This window comes from Pongo abelii, chromosome 1 (assembly GCF_028885655.2).
Source record: "Pongo abelii isolate AG06213 chromosome 1, NHGRI_mPonAbe1-v2.0_pri, whole genome shotgun sequence".
NCBI lineage: Eukaryota > Metazoa > Chordata > Mammalia > Primates > Hominidae > Pongo > Pongo abelii.
The window spans coordinates 227,779,749-227,801,376 of NC_071985.2; the positions used below are offsets into that span (position 1 = coordinate 227,779,749).

At 58.8% G+C, this 21,628-nt stretch overlaps 1 protein-coding gene across 3 annotated transcripts in view; it reads right to left on the bottom strand.

Moving 5' to 3' along the window:
* ESPN (espin) overlaps nt 1–20,899 on the bottom strand; it is a 36,501-nt gene extending 15,602 nt beyond the window's left edge. For all 3 annotated transcript variants that reach the window (XM_054542009.2, XM_054542004.2, XM_054542002.2), the window contains exons 1-6: nt 20,426–20,899; nt 17,258–17,451; nt 4,884–5,070; nt 4,536–4,718; nt 4,279–4,410; nt 689–890 (exon numbers count right to left, since the gene is read on the bottom strand). In XM_054542009.2, coding sequence (XP_054397984.1) covers nt 689–890; nt 4,279–4,410; nt 4,536–4,718; nt 4,884–5,070; nt 17,258–17,451; nt 20,426–20,719 — 1,192 coding nt within the window. In that variant the 5' untranslated portion in view covers nt 20,720–20,899. The remainder of the gene's footprint in view (nt 1–688; nt 891–4,278; nt 4,411–4,535; nt 4,719–4,883; nt 5,071–17,257; nt 17,452–20,425) is intronic.
* Nucleotides 20,900–21,628: the final 729 nt, after the last annotated feature.

Here is a 21,628-nt window from a genome sequence, read left to right on the forward strand (position 1 = left end):
GGAGGGTCTACTCCTTGGGAGTACGGATGGCCACATCCAATCTTTGCAGGGCACTCCTGCCAGGTCTGGAGGCCACCATCTGGCGGCGTGAAGCAGGCATTGCAAGTGAACAGACGCCCATGCTCAGGGCATGGTCAGGGTGTGTGTACACACAAGCCTGCAGTCTGCCAAGGCAATTGTGCACTTGTGTATGCTTGAGTGTGTACGCATTTGTGCACATGCTTCTTTGTATTGATGAATGTGTGTGCATTGCTCTGTGGACATGGTTGTGTGTGCATATCTGTAGTATGGAAATAGGGCATTGTGTGCTTGTGTGTAAGGTGGGTGTGTGCAGATATTAGCATGGCTCTGTATGTGTGTTCATATCTGTATGCTGTATGTACACATGTACAAGTGTGTGCTTTTGTGTGTGAGTAGCTAAGAATAATGAATGGTGGGCAGCACACGTGGATTTTGTGGGTGGGGAGAGTACATGTGGATGTACATGTATGTTTGTGATGAGCACACACAAGTATGAGTGACATCTGTCTCTCACCAGAAAGGGTGTCGCCTCCCCATGTTTAAGAGCAAGTGATGAGGGTAGTGTCCGATATTGGCTGTGTCAGGGCGGCCCAAGGCCAACCCTCACAGCCCAGCAGTCTGGCTTCAGTCTGCTCTCCCTCCCCGTCTTCCTCCTGGGCACACTCACCACGTGGAGGGTGCTGGCCCTTGATGCTGGAGTGGCTGGAGGAGCAGGAGTCGTAGTTGGAGAGGGTGCTGGTAGGTGAGCTGAGGTCAAAGTTCAGCGGCTGGACCGACACCGTGGTGTTGGGTGAGGACATGCCTGAATCCGGCTGCTTCGCCTCCAGCTCCGCGGATGGATCCCGGGAGAGCACGCGGTGCTCCACGCTCTGAAGGGGCGGCAGGGAGGCCATGAAGGCAACCGCACCCCAAGATGCGTTGCTCTCCAGGCCAGGGTCCTACTCAGCCATGCCTTCGCTGTGGGATCTTGGCCAAGCCACACCGCTCTCTGGGGTCTCTTCCCCATCACTAGAGGGTCTCTCAGGTTCCTCCAGGTTAAGATTCAAGCCCAGCCCCGCCAGGCAGCAGGACCCAGGTTCCTGGGAAACTCCCTCCCCTGGCTCCTCCCTGATTAGGAGGGTGGAGAGATCGATGAGGAGGGGGCCTTGAGCTGCACCCCAAGGGGAGAACTGCCAGGAGATCGGCCTTCTCCCTCACGGATCGGCAGAGGCTCCATGGGGAGGGGCACAGCACAGGCCCATCCCTAGTTACCTGGCTGGCAAGCCGGCTCTCCTTGCCGGACCTGGGGCCTGGGGCAGACTCCCAACACCAGCCCGGCCTGTCTCCTGATGGGGCCCTTGGGGTAAGGGTGGGGCCTGGATGGCCAGCTGAGCAGTGATGGGCAGCCAGAGCTCAGGCTGCCAGGCCTGCCACTCCCCCGCCCTGCCCGGTCTGTGCGTCTGACCACAGGCCTGTCCCCTCCCAGTGCAGAGGGGGCTGTGGTGGGGGCCCTGCTTACATTGCCCATGCTGCCCCTGCTGCCGGCAAGCCCGCTTGCTCCGCTGCCTCCTGCCCAGGCCTGCTCCTCCTTGCCCCGTGCCCCCTCCCTGCCTAGGAAGTGTCACAGGCCCCCTGGGAGAGAGAGGCAGGCCTGGCACCAGGTAACGGCTCAGCGGCCGCGCTCATTGGCCCCGTAATTAGGGGCTCTGCAGGAGTGTTTGCCTTTTCTGGGCCAGCGTCTTCTGTGGCTTGGATCTGTCCCTGCCGCAGCTGGGCCTGCTTGGGTGAGGGGACCAGGGCACACACACCCCACCCATTTCAGGGCACCAGGCCCTGCTGCCTACCGCAGGAGTCAGGGGAGCCATAGGAGGTGGCGTGGGCAGCACCCGAAGGTGCTCTTTACCTGGCCAACAGCAGTGGGTGCTGAGGGCACCAAGCCCTGACCCCTGTAGGCAGCAGATAAGAGGCTGGGCCACAGCAGGTGTACTGCACCTGGCCTGAGCCACCCAGCTCTGCAGTCTGGGACAGTGGCTTCAGACTTCCCCTCCCTGACTTACTAGCTATTTCAGGCGAGTCACCTACGCTTTTTGTGCCTAAGTTTCTTTATCTGCAAATGGGGATAACAGCACTACTTGCTCTGCTGAGCTCCAGGACATGGCGTCCAGTAAATGCCATATTGTCAACTTTTTTTTTTTTTTTAAACAGAGTTTCATTCTTCCCGCCCAGGCTGGAGTGCAGTGGTGCGGTCTCGGCTCACTGCAGCCTCCACCTCCTGGGTTCAAGCAATTCTTCTGCCTCAGCCTCCCAAGTAGTTGGAATTACAGGCACCCGCCACCACACCCAGCTAATTTTTGTATTTTTAGTAGAGATGGGGTTTCATCATGTTGACCAGGCTGGTCTCGAACCCTGACTTCAGGTGATCCACCCACCGCCTCAGTTTCCCAAAGTGCAGTCATGAGCCACCACACCTGGCCTGCCAACTTTTTTTTTTTTTTGAGACAGTGTCTTGCTCTGTTGCCCAGGCTGGAGTGCAGTGGCGTGATCTCGGCTCACTGCAACCTCCGCCTCCCGAGTTCAAGTGATTCTCCTGCCTCAGCCTCCCAAGTAGCTGGGACTACAGGCACCCACCACCATGCCCAGCTAATTTTTATATTTTTAATAGAGATGGGGTTTCACCATGTTGGCCAGAATGGTCTCGATCTCTTGACATTGTGATCTGCCCTCCTTGGCCTCCCAAAGTGCTAGGATTGATTACAGGTGTCAGCCACCGCGCCCTGCCTTTTTTTTTTTTTTAGATGGAGTTTTGCTCTGTCACCAGGCTGGAGTGCAGTGGCGTGATCTTGGCTTACTGCAACCTCCGTCTCCTGGGTTCAAGCGATTCTCCTGCCTCAGCCTCCCGAGTAGCTGGGACTACAGGCGTGTGCTACCACACCTGGCTAAATTTTTTTTGTATTTTTAGTAGAGACGGGGTTTCACCATGTTGGCCAGGATGGTCTCGATCTACTGACCTCGATCTGCCTGCCTTTGCCTCCCAAAGTGCTGGGATTACAGGCATGAGCCACTGCACCCGGCCAACTATTTTTTTAATGTACTGTGAAGAGTAACTGATATTACACCTTTAAGGCACTCGGCAGGGTACCTGCCTAAGTCAGAATCCAATGAATAGTGTTTGCTGTCCTATGATCGCTAGCAGCTGCATCCAGAAAGGCCCTCAGGTGCCACCCCCCACGGTCCCTCAACAGAGTCACAGACTCTCTTAACTGAAGGGGACCCACCATTGATGCAGAAATGCCCTTCCCAGTGTCCACCCCAGCTTATATACCCTAGTGACAGAGTGCTCACTACCTGCTGGGCCATTCATTCTCTTCCAGAGACTCTTTCTCAGGGGGAAGTTCATCCCCAGGCCTGCCTGCAGCCTCTAGCCTCTGGGCCTTGCTGTGTTCTGCAGCCCCCAGAGCCAGGACCATCCCCCTGTGCTGGGAGGGAGGGCAGATGGACAGACAGTGCTCAGGGCACAGACCATCTGCCTTCTTCCCTCCGGGCCTCATTTCACAGCCCCTCCATGGCCAGGCTGCCCCATGGAGTTGGTCCGCATCCTTTTAGGGTTGGCTGCGAGGCCCACTCTCTTTGCTGCCTATTGCCTCAAAGCAGGCATTGTACCAGATGGTGCAGAGCCCTGCACTTGGAGACATCCACAGCTGAGTTCAAGTCCCATTGGATCACTTCATGGCTGTCTCACCATAATAACATAATTTAAAAAGAGTGGCGTGGGTTTCCAGTTATGACCCAGCCATGAAGTCAGCAAATGTATGGTGCAGGGGCTGAGAGGTGGCTCCTGGCCAGGCCATCAAGGTAGGTTCTCCACTCTACCACTTACTGGTGATGCCATCTTGGTGCCCCACAGACCCACTTTATCCGTATGTGGAACGGGACACTTACACTCTTTTCCGCAGAGAGTGGCTGTGAGTTATACCCAAGCTAATGTCTATGGATAGGTGAATGAGCTTGCCTGTTCCCAGTGGGGCCTGGTCTTGTGATTTCTCCAGCCTTACCCCGTGGGGTGACTCTGTTCTTCCCTGTTCTCTTTCCGTTAACCTTTGTGCCTCTAATCCCTCAGTCCCCAGTAGGCAGTGGTTCTGGACTGAGAGGTCGTGTGGGGTAGCGGGCTTCACGTCCCTGAACCTCAGCTTCCTCCTTGGTAAAAGGGGTGACGACACCCACCACTGGGGTGGAGGGGCGAGAAGAGAGAATGCGACAGGAGCAGCCCAGGGATCGTACCAGGTTCTCCACCGTGCGCAGGTAGCGGGTGCAGTGGCTGTGGCCGTTGAAGTCCGACAGGTCGGCGGCCGTGTACCCGTCGCGGTCGCGGACGTCCAGCTCCGCGCCGTTCACTACCAGGATCTGGCAGCACTGCGGGGGCACGCAGTGAGGACCCGGCCGCGGCCGCGAGCTGGGACCCCCGCGCCCGGGCAGGGCCGTGCTGAGAGCGCGGTGCCAGCAGAGGGCGCGCGCCCCCACCCCGGGCCCGCGCTGACCTCTAGCTCCCCGTTCTCAGCGGCGTCGTGCAGCGGCGTCCCGCCCCACAGGTCAGCCGAGATCTCCCCGCCGTGCAGCAGCAGCCAGCTGAGCACCTTGGTGTGGCCGCGGCTCGCCGCGAAGTGCATGGCGGTGGCGCCGTCTTTGTCCTGCTCGGACAGGCTCACGTCGGTGCAGCTCACCTGGGCGGGAGCGGCGGGGAGAGAGGGGCGGGGGCTGGGCGCCAGGCCCCTGCAGGCCCCGCCCCCGGTCCCCCGCCCCACCCCTTGACGGCCCCGCTCCCTCCACTCCCCGCCCTGCCGGCTCCGCCCCGCCTCCCCTCCTCCCCGCCCGGGCCCGGAGCTCACCAACCACACGATGACCGGGCTGTGGCCCATCTGCGCCGCGGCGTGCAGCGGGGTCATGCCGTCGTGGGCGCGCGCGTGCGGGTCTGCGCCGCATTCCTGCACCAGGTACTGCGTCACCTCCAGGTGGCCCTCCTGGCACGCCAGGTACAGGGGCGTGGCACCGTTCTTGGTTTGGGCATTCACTCCCCTGCGGAGACACAACGCCCACCGTGGGCTTTCAGCGCCTCACCCCCTCCGAGGCCTCCTTACCCGCCCCCATCCCCTCCCGGGGAGCCCTGGACGGCAGGGAGAGTGGGTGGGAGAGGGCCCTGTCACCGGCCCGCTGCTGCCCGGGGGGCTCCCCCTGGACTGAGTCCTGAGCCAACCTCCCTCAGAGGTCCCTGAGGGCGTCCCACCCAGCACTGCCCTGCCCTCAGTCCTACTTTTTTTTTTTTTTTTTTTTTTTTTTTTGAGAAGAAGTCTATCTCTGTTGCCCAGGCTGGAGTGCAGTGGCTCGATCTTGGCTCACTGCAACCTCTGCCTCCCGGGTTCATGCGATTCTTCTGCCTCAGCCTCCTGAGTAGCTGGGATTACAGGCATGTGCCACCACGCCCCGCTAATTTTTTGTATTTTTAGTAGAGACGGGGTTTCACCATGTTGACCAAGCTGGTCTCGAACTCCTGACCTCGTGATCCGCCCATCTCAGCCTCCCAAAGTGCTGGGATTACAGGCTTGAGCCACCGCGCCCAGGCTCAGTCCCACTTTTTAACCGAGGTCTACAAAGATGTAGTGAGCTGGCCTCTCCTCCCCTCTCACCCACTGTCACCATGAGTCACCACACCTGCTGTGTCTGACCTCTATCCCTTTCATTGTGTGCCCCCTCCATCTGGAATGTCCTTCCATCCTCCTCCCTCTTGAGGACTCAGTACCCATCCCTCCTCCATGAGGGCCACCCTGAGTTATTTCCCCCTTGCTGGCCTCCCCCCACACTGCCCAGGGCCACTTGAGCATGACCTGTCATGCTTGGTTGACCATAACTGATTTTGACCTTTGCCTCCCCCAGAAGACTGAGTACCCAGAGGGCAGGGTGGTAAGGGTTGCCAGACAAAATGCAGTTCACACAATTCAATCTGAATTTCGGATAAACAGATAATGCTTTAGTATTCTATATCCCAAATATTGCATGGGACATACTTATACTAAAGTACAGCTTGTTTATCTGAGATTCAAAGCTAGTCAAACGTCCTAGGTTTGGTTGTTGCTGTTTTTGTTAATCTGGCCGCCCTCGGGATGTCCACTATGTACTGAATGCTTCTGCTGTGCTAGCTCTGGGCTGTGGCAGTAGCAAGCAGGTTCTTCTTTTTTATTTTTATTTTTGAGACGGAGTCTTGCTCTGTCATCCAGGCTGGAATGCAATGGCGCAATCTCAGCTCACTGCAACCTCTGCCTCCTGGGTTCAAGCCATTCTCCTGCCTCAGCCTCCCAAGCAGCTGGGACTACAGTCATGTGCCACCACGCCTGGCTAATTTTTGTATTTTTAGTAGAAATACAGTTTCGCCATCTTGGCCAGGCTGGTCTTGAACTCCTGAGCTTAAGTGATCTGCCCTTCTCGGCCTCCCAAAGTGCTGGGATTACAGGTGTGAGCCACCGCGTCCGGCCCTCAACTATTACTGTGACCATCAACTGAGATTACACCGGTAAGGCACCTAGCAGGGGACCTGCCAGAATCAGAATTCAATCAATGGTGCAGCTGCAGCTGGGGAGGCTCACAGGTGGGGCTGGGACTCTGTGCCATCACCCATAGTCCCACAACAGAGGCACAGACTCAGCTCTCTCCTGGGTCACACAGCTGGTAAGTGGCATTTGAACACCCATCTGTCTCTGCATGCAGGGCCTGGCCAGCAATATGGCCATGCAGGGAGTGAAGAGCTGGAATGTGTCTCAGGGGCTTCTCCTAGGGCCTAGCTTTCGGCTGTCACTGTCCCTTATCCTTGCTCTCCCAGCCCAGAGGGGGCCTTTGAGCTGCGCCACAGTCTTGCTTCTTGTCTCTTTGTGTTCCCAAACCCATCCATGAAATGGGGGCAACAGTTGTCATCCTGACCTTGTGCGGAGTGCCTGAGAAGTGCTTGCAGAGCCCTGAGCACAGGCCTGGTGCCTGGCGCACAGCCATTGCTGAACTTTAGGATCCTTCCCTGTGCCTGGGAAGACCAGCCACCAGGAGGGTCTATGGCTGGCCTGGTGTGTCCAGGTGACCAGCCAGGGTGCAGTTACCACCGAAGGACACTAGGTGGAGCCACAACCTACCCCCCAGACCCAGGAGAAGCTCCAGGTTGGGGGCCGCGACCTATTGGGTTCCAATTCACCTTTTGTGCTCAGGAGGCCAATTCTTCACAGGACTTCACATCCTGCCCGTCTACCTCCCCCAGTGTTTCACCCCCTAGATCAACCACATGCCTATCAACGTGCACCAGGCTACCCCCCTTTGCCCATCCATCCTGTTGTTCCCAACACAACTTAGCCCCTCTTCTGACCCCTGTCACATGTGCCCTCTTCCTCCCTCTCACACACATCCTGAGACTCTCCCAGCTGGCATCTCCCTGTCCCTAAAGCCCTGGTTCTCTGTCCACTTCCTTGACTCCTGAGACCCCAAGGCTGTCTGCAGCCCCCATGGACCTCCACTCACTGATTTCTCCTCCATCCCCACTCCCTAGACACAAGGCTGCCATTTGCTGGGGCTGATGCTGAGCCTGGCACTTCATGATGGTGCGGGGAGCAGGCACCATGCCTGGTGATCCAGAGGGGGTCCCGTCGACACAGATGAGGGAGACAGAAGACTCAGCTACGTATCTATCTTCAGAAACATGCTGGCTCGTGGCTGCTAGCCTCCACACCCCAGGGCCAGCGTCACCCCCATGCACACTCACATGCTGGTGCATCGGGAACAGGCTGTTTAATATTTCATGACCGACACTCAGCGGCCTAAATTATTCACCCCGTAACCAAGGCACAGTGAGTGCTGGGGTCTTGGGGATCAGAGGCTGGTGGGGGCCCACTGGGTTCTTTCTGTAGAGGCCCACGGCGGTCTGCACAGCTGGTGGGGGGCCAGACCTGCAGTGAGCTCTGCTCTCCCAGCACCCCCCACTTGGCAGAGATCCATGACCCAGGGGTGCCCAGCCAGCTGGAGAAGGTCTGAGAAGCTGGCACCAAGCAGGATCTGAGCAGCAGGGGGCAGTGGTACCCACAGCCTCCTGCAGGGCCGCTGGCTGGCACTCCCAGTCCAAGTTCCTGGCACAGAATGAGCCCTCAGTAAGTGCTGGAGCTCATCACCATTCTTATTAGTATTTCACCATCTGCACTCATGTACCCCATTATGGAGTCAAAGCCTCCAGCTTGGAATACCCCAAAACATGGGACAGATACACTGATGGGCTGGGTGGGAGGGGATCTTGGCTCAACATCCCCTTCCACTTTGGCCTGAGGACAAGAAGAACAATGGGCACTCTCACAGTCACTGGGGAGTATTACAAATATATGGATGAGCATAAGGACCAAAATGAAATTCCCATCACACACTTGGAATCCAAGCACCTTGGGAGGCCAAAGCAGGAGGACTGCCTGAGCCTAGGAGTTCGAGACCAGCCCGGGCAACATAGAGAGACCCCCGTCTCTACAAACAATACAAAAATGAGCCAGGTGTGTTGGTGCACACCTGTAGTCCCAGCCACTCAGGAGGCTGAGGAGGGAGGATCACTTGAGTCCAGGAAGTTGAGGCTGCAGGGAACTATGATCATACCACTGCACTCCAGCCTGGGTGTCAGAGCAAGATCCTGTCTCTAAAATAAATAAATAAATAAATAAATAAATAAATAAGAAAATAAAATTTCCATCACTGGAGAGAGGAATTAATAAAAGTAATAATAGTAAATAATAATAATAGTGATAGCAGCCACCATTTACTGAATGATTACTCTGTCTCAAGCACTGTGATGAGTTCTCTCAGCTGGTCCTTGTAACAACCCCACAGGACAGGTGTTAGCATTGTTCTCCTGGTACAGATGAGGAAACTGAGGCACAGAGAGCTAAGATCACTCTGTGAGAAAGAGGCAGAGCCCTGATTTGAGGCTGCATCTGATGCAGAGCCTGCTTCTGACTCCAAATGTGCCATGTCTACACCCCTTCTGCTCTTGGTCGGTCTGTCCCTCTGCCTCCCTCGTTCCCACTGCACAGACCACTGCCCTTCCCCACAGACCTCACTGCTGGGAACTCAGGAACACTCTTTGCCAGCTGCTGGGGCACAGCCCTGCAGGAGGACCTGGCTTGAGTCCCGTGTCTTTGAGCTGTGCCACAGTCTTGCTTCTTGTCTCTCTGTGTTCCCAAACCCATCCATGAAATGGGGGCAACAGTTGTCATCCTGACCTTGTGCAGAGGGCCTGAGAAGTGCTTGCAGAGCCCTGAGCACAGGCCTGGTGCCTGGCGCACAGCCATTGCTGAACTTTTGGATCCTTCCCTGTGCCTGGGAGGACCAGCCACCAGGAGGGTCTATGGCTGGCCTGGTGTGTCCAGGTCCTGCCAAGTATGGGCCAGGCTGGGCTTCATTTCTGCTGTGGGGAACACTACCTAGAGGGGAGAGGATGGGTCTTGGGGGAGACCTCTGACTCCCAGACCCCTGCCAGCTCTAGCCCTGACCACAGTGACAGCTGTAGAAAAGTGCTCCCAGACCAAGCCCTTGCCCTTTGTCCTGGCTTTGACCCAAACCCTCTTTGTAGGTCAGAGACTCCCTGGCGATGATCATATAAATCATGATTTGTTTTCTTTCTCCTGGGAACAAAGATGCTATGGATGAATTGTAACTATTCATTAAGTCACCTCTGATTACACAAAAGAAACATGGGTCGCCCGTGTGGGCTGTGGGAATCTCCAGCGGAGACTGGTGCCAGCTGACTGCCAGTGCTGCCGCAGGGAGTGAGCTGCCCATGGAGCCAGACTCGGGCTGAAGAATGATTCCCGCGGCCCTCCCCACTGCCAGTAATGCCTCCCCAAAGGGAGGCCAGGAAGAGGCTGTCCCTCCGAGGATCAGTCCAGCTGCGGCCTGTGACTGCTTTGAATTGAAATTCACGGAGCCTTTGGTGGCTCTACGGCTCTCGGTGTCCTCCAGTCAAACTTCCTGGCCTGTGTTAAAAGATTCCCAAGTAGGCCTGGCCCAGGGAAGAAATGCAGCCCTGATTTGAGAAAGGTTCTACACCCCAGCCCATCAGCTAGCATGGAATAGTTCCAGAAGCCTACAGTTGCCTGCAACTCTCCCAGCCTCCCAGGTCTTCCTCTTGGCCCCTAATTAGGCCAAATTTGACCCCACCTGAGGCCTCTACACCTCCCCACATCACTGCCAGTTACATCACGGCAGGGCTGCGAGGCCGACCGTCTTTTCATTAGGGTCTCAGCTCTCCTCTCCTCAAAGACGCCTGGCTTCCCTGACCCCTCAACTTAAAGAACCATCCCCATCACTTCCTACCAAACTGCTCATTTCACTACACAGCACTTGTCACTCCTGAATTATCTTGTCCTCCTATTCCTCAGACCCATATACACACGTGGATAGAAGAATGTGTGGCTGACGTGATGACGGGCCGGGCAGTTGGGTGCACCCAGTTGCTGTTTGTTGAATGAATAAATATGAGAAGGGACATCCAGGCCAGGAGTAGGGGATGTCTCTTCACTCATGGTCGCAGCCTGGTAGGGCAGGTTAGGTCCACTTGCCAGGTAGGCTCGGGGATGCTCAGAGGGGAGTTTTGTCTAGGGTCACATGCAATGAGCTGTCGGCAGAGTGGACAAGTCCCTGGGATTCCACACCCCGCTCATTCAGCAGACGTTTACTGGAGTCAGGCTCTGGGCATACAGAGCTGGGAAGACAAAGCCCCTGGCCTCATTAGTCAGGGACAGATAGGATGAAAACACACATCTGTCTGTGTGATGCAGGGCCTGGCCGGAAATCAGCACGAAGGGAGTGAAGAGACGGAATGTGTTTCAGGGGCTTCTCCTAGGGGTTAGCTTTCGGCTGTCACGCAGGATGCACACAGAACGCAAAGCCAGGCAACCATAGGGCACCTAGGAGGCCAAGTACAGTGGCTCATGCCTGTAATCCCAGCACTTTGGGAGGCCGAGGCAGGCGGATCACCTGAGTTCAGGAGTTTGAGACCAGCCTGGCCAACATGGTGAAACCCCCATCTCTACTAATAATACAAAAATTAGCCGGGTGTGGTGCCCTATGCACCTATAATCCCGGCTACTTGGTAGGCTAAGGCAGGAGAATCACCTGAACCTGGGAGGTGGAGGTTGCAGTGAGCCACGCCACTGCACTCCAGCCTGGGCGACAGAGCGAGACTCAAGTCTCAAAGAAAAAGGGCAGCAGGGAACAAGGCCAGTGGGAGAGTGAGTGGGCATCATGGGCGCGGGTGACAATTTCAGCGAGGCTCAGGGTTGGCCTTGCTGAGGTGAGGTCTGCGCAAAGACTTGGAGGAAGGCAGGGAGCAGGTGGGGATCTCTGATCCCTGCAGAGGGATCAGCCTCTGTGAAGGCAGGGGCTCTGGCCTGTTGGAGGGGACCATAGCCCAGAGGAGGGACAGCCTCTGGGCCATTGTAAGGAAGTGGCCAGAAGCCTGTAATGGGACTTGTTCTTTTTTTTTTTTTTTGAAATGGAGTCTTGCTCTGTTGCCCAGGCTGGAATGCAGTGGCACAATCTCAGCTCACTGCAACCGCTGCCTCCTGGGTTCAAGTGATTCTCATGCCTCAGCCTCCCAAGTAGCTGGGACTACAGGCGGGAGCCACCACACCTGGCTAACTTTTTTTCCCCTTGAGATGGAGTCTTGCTCTGTCGCCCAGGCTGGAGTGCAGCGGCATGATCTTAGTTCACTGCAACCTCCGCCTTCCAGGTTCAAGCAATTCTCCTGCCTCAGCCTCCTGAGTAGCTGGGATTACAGACACCCACCACCATGCCCGGCTAATTTTTGTATTTTTTAGTAGAGATGGGGTTTCACCGTATTGGCCGGGCTGGCCTCAAATTCCTGACCTCATGATCCGCCCGCCTCAGCTTCCCAAAGTGCTGGGATTACAGGCATGAGCCACTGCACCAGACCAGGACTTGCGTTGTCTTTTCTTTTCTTTTTCTTTTTTCTTTTTTTTTTTTTGAGATGGAGTCTCACTCTGTTGCCCAGGCTGGAGTGCAGTGGCGCGATCTTGGCTCACTGCAAGCTCCACCTCCCGGGTTCCAGCAATTCTCCTGCCTCAGCCTCCCGAGTAGCTGGGATTACAGGCACGTGCCACCACACCCGGCTAACTTTTGTATCTTTTAGTAGAGACGGGGTTTCTTCATGTTGGCCAGGCTGGTCTCGAACTCCTGACCTCGTGTTCCACCCGCCTCAGCCTCCCAAAGTGCTGGGATTACAGGTGTGAACCACCGCACCCAGCAGGACTTGTGTTTTCAAAGGCTGCGTGTGGACATGGATGGGTGAAGGCTAGGGCCTTTCAGGCTTACTGGGGACTTCCCCTTTTCTGTTCTGTAGTACACAGCCTCACAGAGCCTGGCTGCTCCCATGGCCCAGCTGAGCCCAAGGGGTTCGGGTAGCCCCCACGTGAGGCAGAAAGGGGGTTTCTCAGAAGCCCCGGGACGCCCCAGCAGCGTGCTGCTTACAGAGCCCTTGGGCCCAAGGCTCAGCTCTCCCCCTTAGAAGGGTAGGGCAGGGGCACTAGCCCTGATTAGACGACAGCTGGGACCAGGAGCTGCTGGTGGAGACACGAGATGGTCTCCTGCCGTGAGGAGCTTCTCTGGACTCCACCAGGCCCTTCCTTTCCCAGAGCCTCCACGTGGGTCAGGGGGTCACAGATGGCAGCCACCTCCTCAGTGCGGACACAGGCCCCGTCCCCACGCCCTGCTGCCAGGTGAACTGACAGACACCAAGGGTAGGCCTGGGGCTGGTGATTAAAAAGGAATGAGCCCCCACGGCCTGCGGCAGAATCAGGGGCCCAGTGGGGAAAGGGGCCACCCCAGGCACAGCTTCCAGCCTTCTAAGGGGGAGAGTTGAGCCCTGGGCCCTGGGGCTCTCTAAGCTGAGAGCTGCTGGGGCTTCCCAAGAAACTCCCTTTCTGTCCCAGGTGGGGGCTGCCTGAACTCCTGGGCCGTGGGAGCAGCCAGGCTCCATGAAGCTTTGCACAAAGGAAGGGAAAAGGGGAAGTCTCCAGTGGACTTGAAAGGCCCTGAGTGATTAGGACCTGGACCAGGAATGGGCAAGAGACCCAGAGGGGAGATACAGCCTGCTGAAGGCCACACAGCAAGCCAGTGGTGACCACAGCTGGTGAATCAGCCTCTCTAAAACACCATTTCTGTACCTGTCAGCTCCACGAGGCAGGGAAGCTTGTCTGGTTCACCAGTGTATCATTGGCATTTAGAATATTGCCTGGCACATAGAAGATGCTCAATAAACATTAGTTGAATGAGTCCATCTGTAAAATGGGCTGATTACATAGCTACTGCTCAGGGTGGTTGTGTGGCTCAGATGACACTGGGTGGTGCCAGACCCCTAGAAGATACTCAGCACCAGGTTCTTTTTCTTTTCTTTCCTTCCTTTCTTCCTTTCTTTCATTCGTTCCTCTTTTTTTTTTTCTGACAGAATCTTGCTCTGTTGCCCAGGCTGGAATGCAACAGTATGATTTGGGCTCACTGCAACCTCCGCCTCCCTGGTTCAAGTGATTCTCCTGCCTCAGCCTCCCAAGTAGCTGGGATTACAGGCATGTGCCACCTGTACAGGCATAGTCCGGCCACACGCCCAGCTAATTTTTGTAGTTTTGGTAGAGACGGGGTTTCACCATGTTGGTCAGGCTGGTCTTGAATTCTTGACCTCAGGTGATCCACCTGCCTCGGCCTCCCGAAGTGCTGGGATTACAGGCATGAGCCACCATACCCAGCCCCAGATACTTTCCAATCCCATTCCAGTCTAGTCTGGTCGGGGGTAGGGGAGGCTTTCGGGGAAGGAGGCACCTGCTGAAGTTGACAAAATCTCTGGGCTAACTGGTTTTCCAGCTTGCTGTGACTGGCAGCACCCACGAGCCCAGGAGAAGAGCCTGGAGCTTCCTCACTCCCCAGCCTGGAAGCTCAAGCCTCAGGGTCCCAGCTGATCCCCAGCTCCCCGACCCCCACAGCCCTGCCCAGCTGCTCAGGCCCTGGGGCAGCCAGAAGCAGGTGTGAGGGGGGCAGAGTGAGCTCCTGGGCTCCAGGACCCTCCTGGGAGGATGGCCACTGGCCTTGGGGCCACCTGCTCTTCGCCCCTCCTCACTCTGCCCTGACTGGGGGTCTGGACCCCTTGTTCCCCTCCATCAGCCACTGGAACTCCTGCCAGGAGGGCCAATCCTCCCAACTCAATCTCCCTGAGATCCAGAGCCTGGGACTTGCCCAGCCCAGCTCCTGCCAGCCTCATGCCTCCCAACTGAGAGATCCCTTTTCTTTTTCTTTTTCTTTTTTTTTCCCCCTTGAGACAGTTTCACTCCTGTTGCCCAGGCTGGAGTGCAATGGCGCAATCTTGGCTCACTGCAACCACTGTCTGCCGGGTTCAAGCGATTCTCCTGCCTCAGCCTCCTGAGTAGCTGGGATTACAGGCATGCGCCACCACGCCCGGCTAATTTTGTATGAGAGATCCCTTTTCTACAAGGGCTCAGAGGGAGGGTCCCATGTGGCAGCAGCCCCTGAGGTCAGTGTGACAAGTCCTCTGCTTCTGGGAAGACTTGGCCCCATGAACGGGATAGATGGGGAGGTGTGGGGGACGTGCAGGACATTCCTGCCATCTCAAGCGCTTTCTATTATAACACCCCAAGGTGTAGCCCTGGAATTAGCTGAGCTTCCCCAAGGCTGTCCAGCCTTCCAGCTCCTCTGCAGTGTGTCACTTCCGTGTCCCGTGGCCACCCACAGCCTCCCTGGGCAGGATCGAGTTTCCCACCAGCAGGTCCAGGAGCCCTTCCTCCCTCAGCGCTCACCCACGCGCCAGCGAGAGAGCTGAGCCTTGTGAATAATTCACAGCGATTCACAGCAGGCCCCAGAGACTCACAAGAGCATGAAGCTGGGCCACCTGGGTCCCCTGATTGGGCCATGTGGCCTGGGGCAGCTCAAGCCTCTGCCCTCCCCAGTTCCCAGCCCTCATATCCACAGCCTCGGTGAGCAGGAATCCCTACCCCCAAGGTAGGAGGTTAAGTGGGTACCCCAGCCCCCAACCCCAATTCCCAGCTGCCCCTCCTGCATGAGCCCAGCCTGGCAACCACACAAAGACACCTTCTTATCAGTCGAGTCACACGCTGCTGTGGGGAACGGAGCCCAAGCCCTCTGTCCACCTCCCTGAGATTCATGGTAACTCCTGGGGGGCTGGCAGCTCATCAGTCCAGGCCATCTGGCCACTGAGTCGGCACCAGCGCCCAATCACACACAGCACCTGGCATGGCCTGGGAGGGGGTCAGGGTCCCCCAGCCCCGGAGCCCTGGAGGGCGTTCCACAGCACAGCCAGTCTTCCTAACACCTGGGATCCAGCTCACGGAGGGATCATGGCTTCTCAGTGAGGAAGGCTCAGGGGCTGGCAGTCCCCACCAGCACTTACAGAAGGCGGGCTCAGCGTCTTCCAGTTCACACTTGGGCCATATTGGTCCCGCCATCAGGGGCACCTGCCCCTCTCAAGACCTGTCCTTCTCCTCTGCTTGAAGTGAGGGGGTGGGACAGGTGCATCAGAATCACCGCTGTGAGGATGGGGACATGTCCCAGGTGTGGCTCCCAGGCCCCAACCTGGAGAGTCTAACTCAGGAATCTGGGACAGCCTCCAAGAGGTGCTGACAGGAGCCAGTTGGAACCCTCTACTCAAGGGTCCCTGGGGCCCTCCTAGTCTAAATCCCACTGACTTTGACATGATCCAAATCCTAGTTTGTTTGGAAGCAGTGAATTCATACCAAAGCGGCCACCAAGAAGGCCTGGCAGGGCTGGTTGTGAAGCGCCGCCTCCTCGGGGTGCCGCCTGTTGGGTCTCCCACTAACCAAACCAGGGAGCCCCTTCTAAGCAAGGATGGAACCAGGCCCAGCTCCCCTGTCCTGGGCCGAGGGGACCACTGGAGCCCAGCCTGGTGGGTCCTAGGGCCACCCTACATCCACGCCAGTGTGTCTGGGCCCAAGAGGCTGCAGCTGTGGCCACCTTGCCACATGGCCATATGGCCAGAACTGGCCTCCAGCTTGCTCCCTGGTGGCCAGGGGCCCTGCAGGCACACCCAGAAACTGACCAGTGGTGTGGACAGGCCAGACCCTCTCATCTCGCCTCCAGCTTGCTCCCTGGTGGCCAGGGGCCCTGCAGGCACACCCAGAAACTGACCAGTGGTGGGGACAGGCCAGACCCTCTCATCTCGCCTCCAGCTTGCTCCCTGGTGGCCAAGGGCCCTGCAGGCACACCCAGAAACTGACCAGTGGTGGGGACAGGCCAGACCCTCTCATCTCGTAGCTGCTCTCGTCCTGAGGCTGGGTCCACATTCACATTTACATCTCAGGCTCCCACTTAGACTAACGAGGGTCACCCATCAGAGAACCCCACTCCCCGCTCAGACCCCTGTGGCATCTGGCACCCTACCCTCTCAGACAGGCCCTGGGCAGCTTTCCCCAGGATCCCTGCCTCCCCAGGCGCACCTAAGACCTGAGTCCCTCCCTCTCTCCCCGAGACTCACACATGCCCCCTGCTCTGTGCGACCCCCCCCACCCCACCCGGGGGAGCTCCCAGCCCACTCCCCAGGAGGTTTGGGATCCCCATGCTTCCCTTGATAGTAGGAACGGGCTGAGGGGCCACAGGAGATAACGAGATGCCTCTGGATGGCCTCCAGCCAGGGGCTCTGCAGCCAGGAGGTGGGGTGGGGGTCTGGGAGGGGCCTTTCTCCCTTAACTGCTTGGTAACTGATGGGGTTCCCATTCTGCCTGTTTGACCAGGGCCTAGGAGGCGCTCCTGCCCTTGCTGCCCCCGAGTCCATCCTGAACAGTCTTGCAAATGAGCACAGCCCGAGCCAGAGAGAGCCGCTGCGGCGGAAGCAGCCCAAGGGGAACAGGTGACCTTGGCCTGTGTGCGCAGCCTCCCAGGTCCAGCTGCGTGCGGCCGGGCAGCTGAGGATGCTGGGAGCACCTGCTTGCAGGGCTCTGGGGGCAGCCCCAGAAGGGGTTTTCCAGGAGGGGAAAATCTCATGTTGAGTGGGAGCCATTTCTCTGGCCTGGCCCTCTGGCCCCAGGATGGCCACTGGAGGGATCATTGCCCTGGAGTGCCAGAGAGGTATGGAAAATCCCAGGCCTCCCCCAAAGCCCTGGCCCAGCCCACCCAGAGGACCCTGTAAGAGGGGTGATCTTACTCAGGGTAGTGCCCGACGAGAAGCCTCAGGGAGGGGAAGTCTCCTTTGGCGGCAGCGTAGTGGATAGGCAGGGCGCCCATGTCTGTGGCCGCGGTGGGGTCCCCACCGCCATGATGCAAGAGCCAGTTCACCACCTCGGGGTGGCCGAAGCGGGCAGCCAGATGCAAGACTGTGGCACCAGAATTGTCTTTGTCCTATGGGAAGAGAGCCGGTTCAAGTCCTAAAGCCTGTTGTTGCCCCGCCCCTGGCTTGGGCCACTTCCAGACTCCCACAGGCCTGGAAGGTAGCTCTGTGCTCTCTGTCTTCCCTGGAGGGACTGGCCAGGCCTCACTCAGCAATGTTTTTTTTGGGTCAAGCGGATCCTGGGTTTGAGTCCTGCTTCTGTCCTTGGGCAACTAATTGGCCCTCTCTGAACCGTAGCCAATAGGCAGCACCGTGCAGGGCTTTCAGAGGCTGCAGGTCCTGACTGTGAGCTGCCTACACGACAGGCACTTGGCTGTCACAGCAGGAGACTGGCTCCAGGCCCAGGGCCACAGCCCTGACTCCCAGGGGCTCCCGGAATGCCTGAAGGAGTGACACAGGGTTACTGGGCTGAGCAGGGCCGGGAAGGGGGGCTGTGGGGCTGTACCAAGCTAGCATCAGGATTGGGGGTCACCCCCTGCATCCAGCACTTGCCCCCGATCTCTCCACCCTTCCTAGGTGTCATGTGGGGACAGAGACCTCCGCCTTGGTGCGCCTCCAGGAACCCAACCTCAGTGCAGAAAACTGGCCCCCTCCCCTCACCAGTGCCCAGCCACAGGAGCAGCCTGTGTTCTTGCCCCTGTGGAGGTGGAAGTTGCTGGGTACTGGTGGGCGGGTCCGGGGCAGTCAGCCAGGGGTGCTAGGTGCAGGCTAGTGGTGGCCTGTGGGAGGGCTTGGACAAAACTCCCCCCAGGGACCTCAGAGCGGGTGGGGCCAGAGGTCTGGGCCCAGAACTGCTGAATGTGTCATTAGTGCACACCCCATTGTGTATGTCTGCTGAGAAAGGGGCTGGAGGGGAGTGCTTACAGGACCTGTGCTGGGAGGAGACTCCCCGGGAACATCTAGACACAGAGGCTGCTGCACTTGGCAGAGTGGGCACTGGTTCGGGAACAGAACAACCTCCCAGCACCAAGCACATAGGATGACAGAGGGGATGGGCAGGGTCGTGGCTGCAGGAGGCAGTGGACACACTTCACTAGGATCAGGGAGTAAAGCCTCTCTGCCTCGCCTTGCCCAGAGAGAGGGCACTGTGGTTACAGACTGGCAGAGGCAGCAGGAGCTGGCAAGAGACCCCAGGGCCTCAGGAAGCCAAATCACAGTGGGAAGAGAACCTCTGAGGCTCCTGTGAGAAATGCAAGGAAAAGAGGGCACGGAGGGAGCTGGGGGCCCTGGGGCCACTGGTAGGGTCTTCAGGCAGCCTGCAGGGTGGGGCAATGGCCTGGCAGTCCTGCTAAGGAGTCAGGCAGGAAGATGCGGCAGAGAATGTGATGGCCCATAGGAAGCTGAGGACAACACCGAGGCCCCTCCTGTGTGCTAGAAAGCTGGGAGTGGGGGGACCAGAGACTGGTTCAGTCTGTCCCCTCTGAGCCCAAAGGTAGGGACTGGCTAGTGGGCACCCGGGCAGAACTATGGTGAAATGTGACCTAAGCCCCAGCTCCTGAGAAAGGCGCTCCCTTCCTATTGGCCTTGGGGACTGTGGGTCTGAAGCTCCAGGGGTCCCACTGGCTCTGGGCCTCTAAGTGGTGGAAACTGTAAGGAGAGGGCCACGGGCCTCTGGGCTCTGGCCTGTGCCTGTCCAGGCTGTCCAGCTCTGCAGGCCCCAGGAGCCTCATGTGTGGTGGACCACACCCTAAAGCAGCTTATCTCTCTGGGCTGGGCAAGCCCAAGGATCCAGGTCATCCCCCCCACACTTTCTCCCCCCGCAACCAAGCCTGCACAGCCCAGAGGGCAGGAGACTTGATAAGCTGGGCCCAAGGCCACCTGCCTCTCCCAGCTCCTCTGCACTGGCCAGAGAGGCTTCCGGCCAGGGCTGGACACTGGATCAGGGAGGCACGCCACCGCCCAAAAGAGTGGGCATGGGCCCCGTGGCCAGGAAGCCCTGGTAACAGGACCCACTGAGAGATACCAGGCGGGCCATCTCCCAAGAAGGGTGGGAAGGGGGACTTGCTATCTGAAGGCAGAAGGTGGGGGTGGCCTGGCCATCTTTGGGGCATAGTAAGCCAGTTTAGAGTTACCCTGACTCCTCCCCTTCCATCTCTAGCTCACCCAGTGGGTCTAACTGGAAAACCAGCTGTGGCTCCTCCCTCCTATGGCTGCCCCCACAACCAGAATTTCATCCAAATCCCCAACCTCGGCCTATGATACTCTCTGGCCTGGCCCTGGCAGCTTTTCCCTTCCTCACCCACTCTGAACATGCTGCCTGAGGCTGGCCCTCTGACACGACAGGAGCGTCCACGCCTCAGGGCTCTGCGCTTCTTGTTCCCTGTGCCTGGAACTGTCCCACCGCTGCCTGGCTACCTGCTTCTCGGCAGCCAGGACTCCCCTTGGAGGTCACTGCTCAGAGTGACCAGGTGGGGTCTGGAGGCAGCAAGAATCAGCCTGGGTTGGAGAAGCAGCTGACAGCTTGACAGCACTGATGTCCTGGGGTCAGCCTGGGTTATGGGGAGACCTCCATTTACCACAGCTCATCACACTTCCCCCACACCCTGGCTGGGACACCTGAATCTCAGCCTGGGGTGGGCTGTGGGACTTTGCCCAGCCTCCTTTCAGATCCGGTCCTGGAGGACACGGGCGTCTGGCTCTGCTGCCCAGGCCTCACGTCCCACCCACTCCCAGGACTACAGGATCAGTGCTTTGCTTCTCCCGGTACATACTAGTAACCACAAGCCCCACGGAGGCCCCTCCCTTCTGGCTCCCATCACCCAGGTGCACTTCCAGGGAGCACCCAGGCTCGCCAGGGCATCTGCCCCAGTACTGGCAAGCCGGGGAACCCATTCACCTGAGGGCCTCTGGAAGGAGCTCTGTGCAGGGTTCAGCTGGGCCAGGAGGTGCCAAACCCCACCCATCCTTGAGCCCCGGGGGACTCTGGGCCAGGACTCTCTCCTGAGGAGGAAGCCTCAGTGCCCCTGGCGAACCGCGCGGACCCACCTGCACTCTGCAGCCGCCCTGCGACAGCAGCCACTGCAGGCAGGCGAGGTGGCCGGTGGCGGAGGCGTCGTGGGCCGGTGTGGCGCCGTTGCGGGCGCGGGCCGCGGCGGGGAGGGCGGCTTCCTCCACCAGGAAGCGCAGACAGTGCAGCTTCCCGGCGCGGGCCGCGTGGTGCACGGGCAGCGCGTCCAGCGGGTCGCGCAGCGAGGGCCCCAGGAGGCCTGCGGCGTGCAGCGACCTCAGCACGTCCAGCTCGCCCTGCCGCGCCGCCTGCAGCGCCTGCTCCAGGGCCATGGTGCCGCCTGCGGCGCCGCGACTCCGCACTCAGCGCCTTCCCCAGGACGCCATGCACGTGTCCTTGCGGGCCAGAGGAGCCCGCGGTGCGGCCGTCGGGGATCTGCGGGCCGGGAGGCGGAGCGGCTGTGGGCCCGGCCTCTGCTCCGCGCTGCCTGGCGCTCCGCTCCGCGGCGCTCTAGGACCGGAGCCCGCGGACGCCGGCTTAAGCCTCGGGCCCGCCCTCGCCCCGCCCCTCCCCGCCCCGCCCCTCCCCGCCCCGCCCCGCAGCCTCTGCCCGAGTTCCCCGCCCGCCCCCGCCGCGCCGCGGGGACACTCGTGTGACTGGAGCAAGGCGCCCAGGGGCTTCTCTCCTAATTTGCTTCACGTAACAGTTGAGACCCCAGAGGGCAGCAAAACTGGGTTCGAATTGGAGAGCCGTCCAGGCACAGACAAATTCATTCATCTGCCCAGTGCCCGCTAACTGCGGTTCCTCCAGGCGCTGGCAACGCAATTCCAGAGGTGATGGGGAGTGATTGTCGGGACCGCGTGGGCGGACAGGGAAAGGTCTCTGAGGAGGTGCCGTGGGGCTGGGTTTGAGTGGCGAGAGGGGTATTCCAGGCGAGGTGGGGAGCACGAGGATAACGGCCCTGAGGCAGGAGCAGCCCTACCACCTCCCTGAAGGGCTCTGGGTCAAAATCCCCGGAGATTGCAAAGAGCCCTGCCTTCCAGGGTCCCTCCAGATCCGAGAACTGCCCCCAGAGCTTCCAGCGGGGAGGACAGGAAGGCAGGACAGGAACCACTAGTGCGCTGGGAACGCCATGGCCTCAGGCCGCCCACAGCCGCTGTCGGGGTGGAGGGGCTTCCAGCCACATAGAAGGCAGGGATGGGTGGGGGGTAGGGTTTGTGGGAGACGCGGGAGCGCCGGCA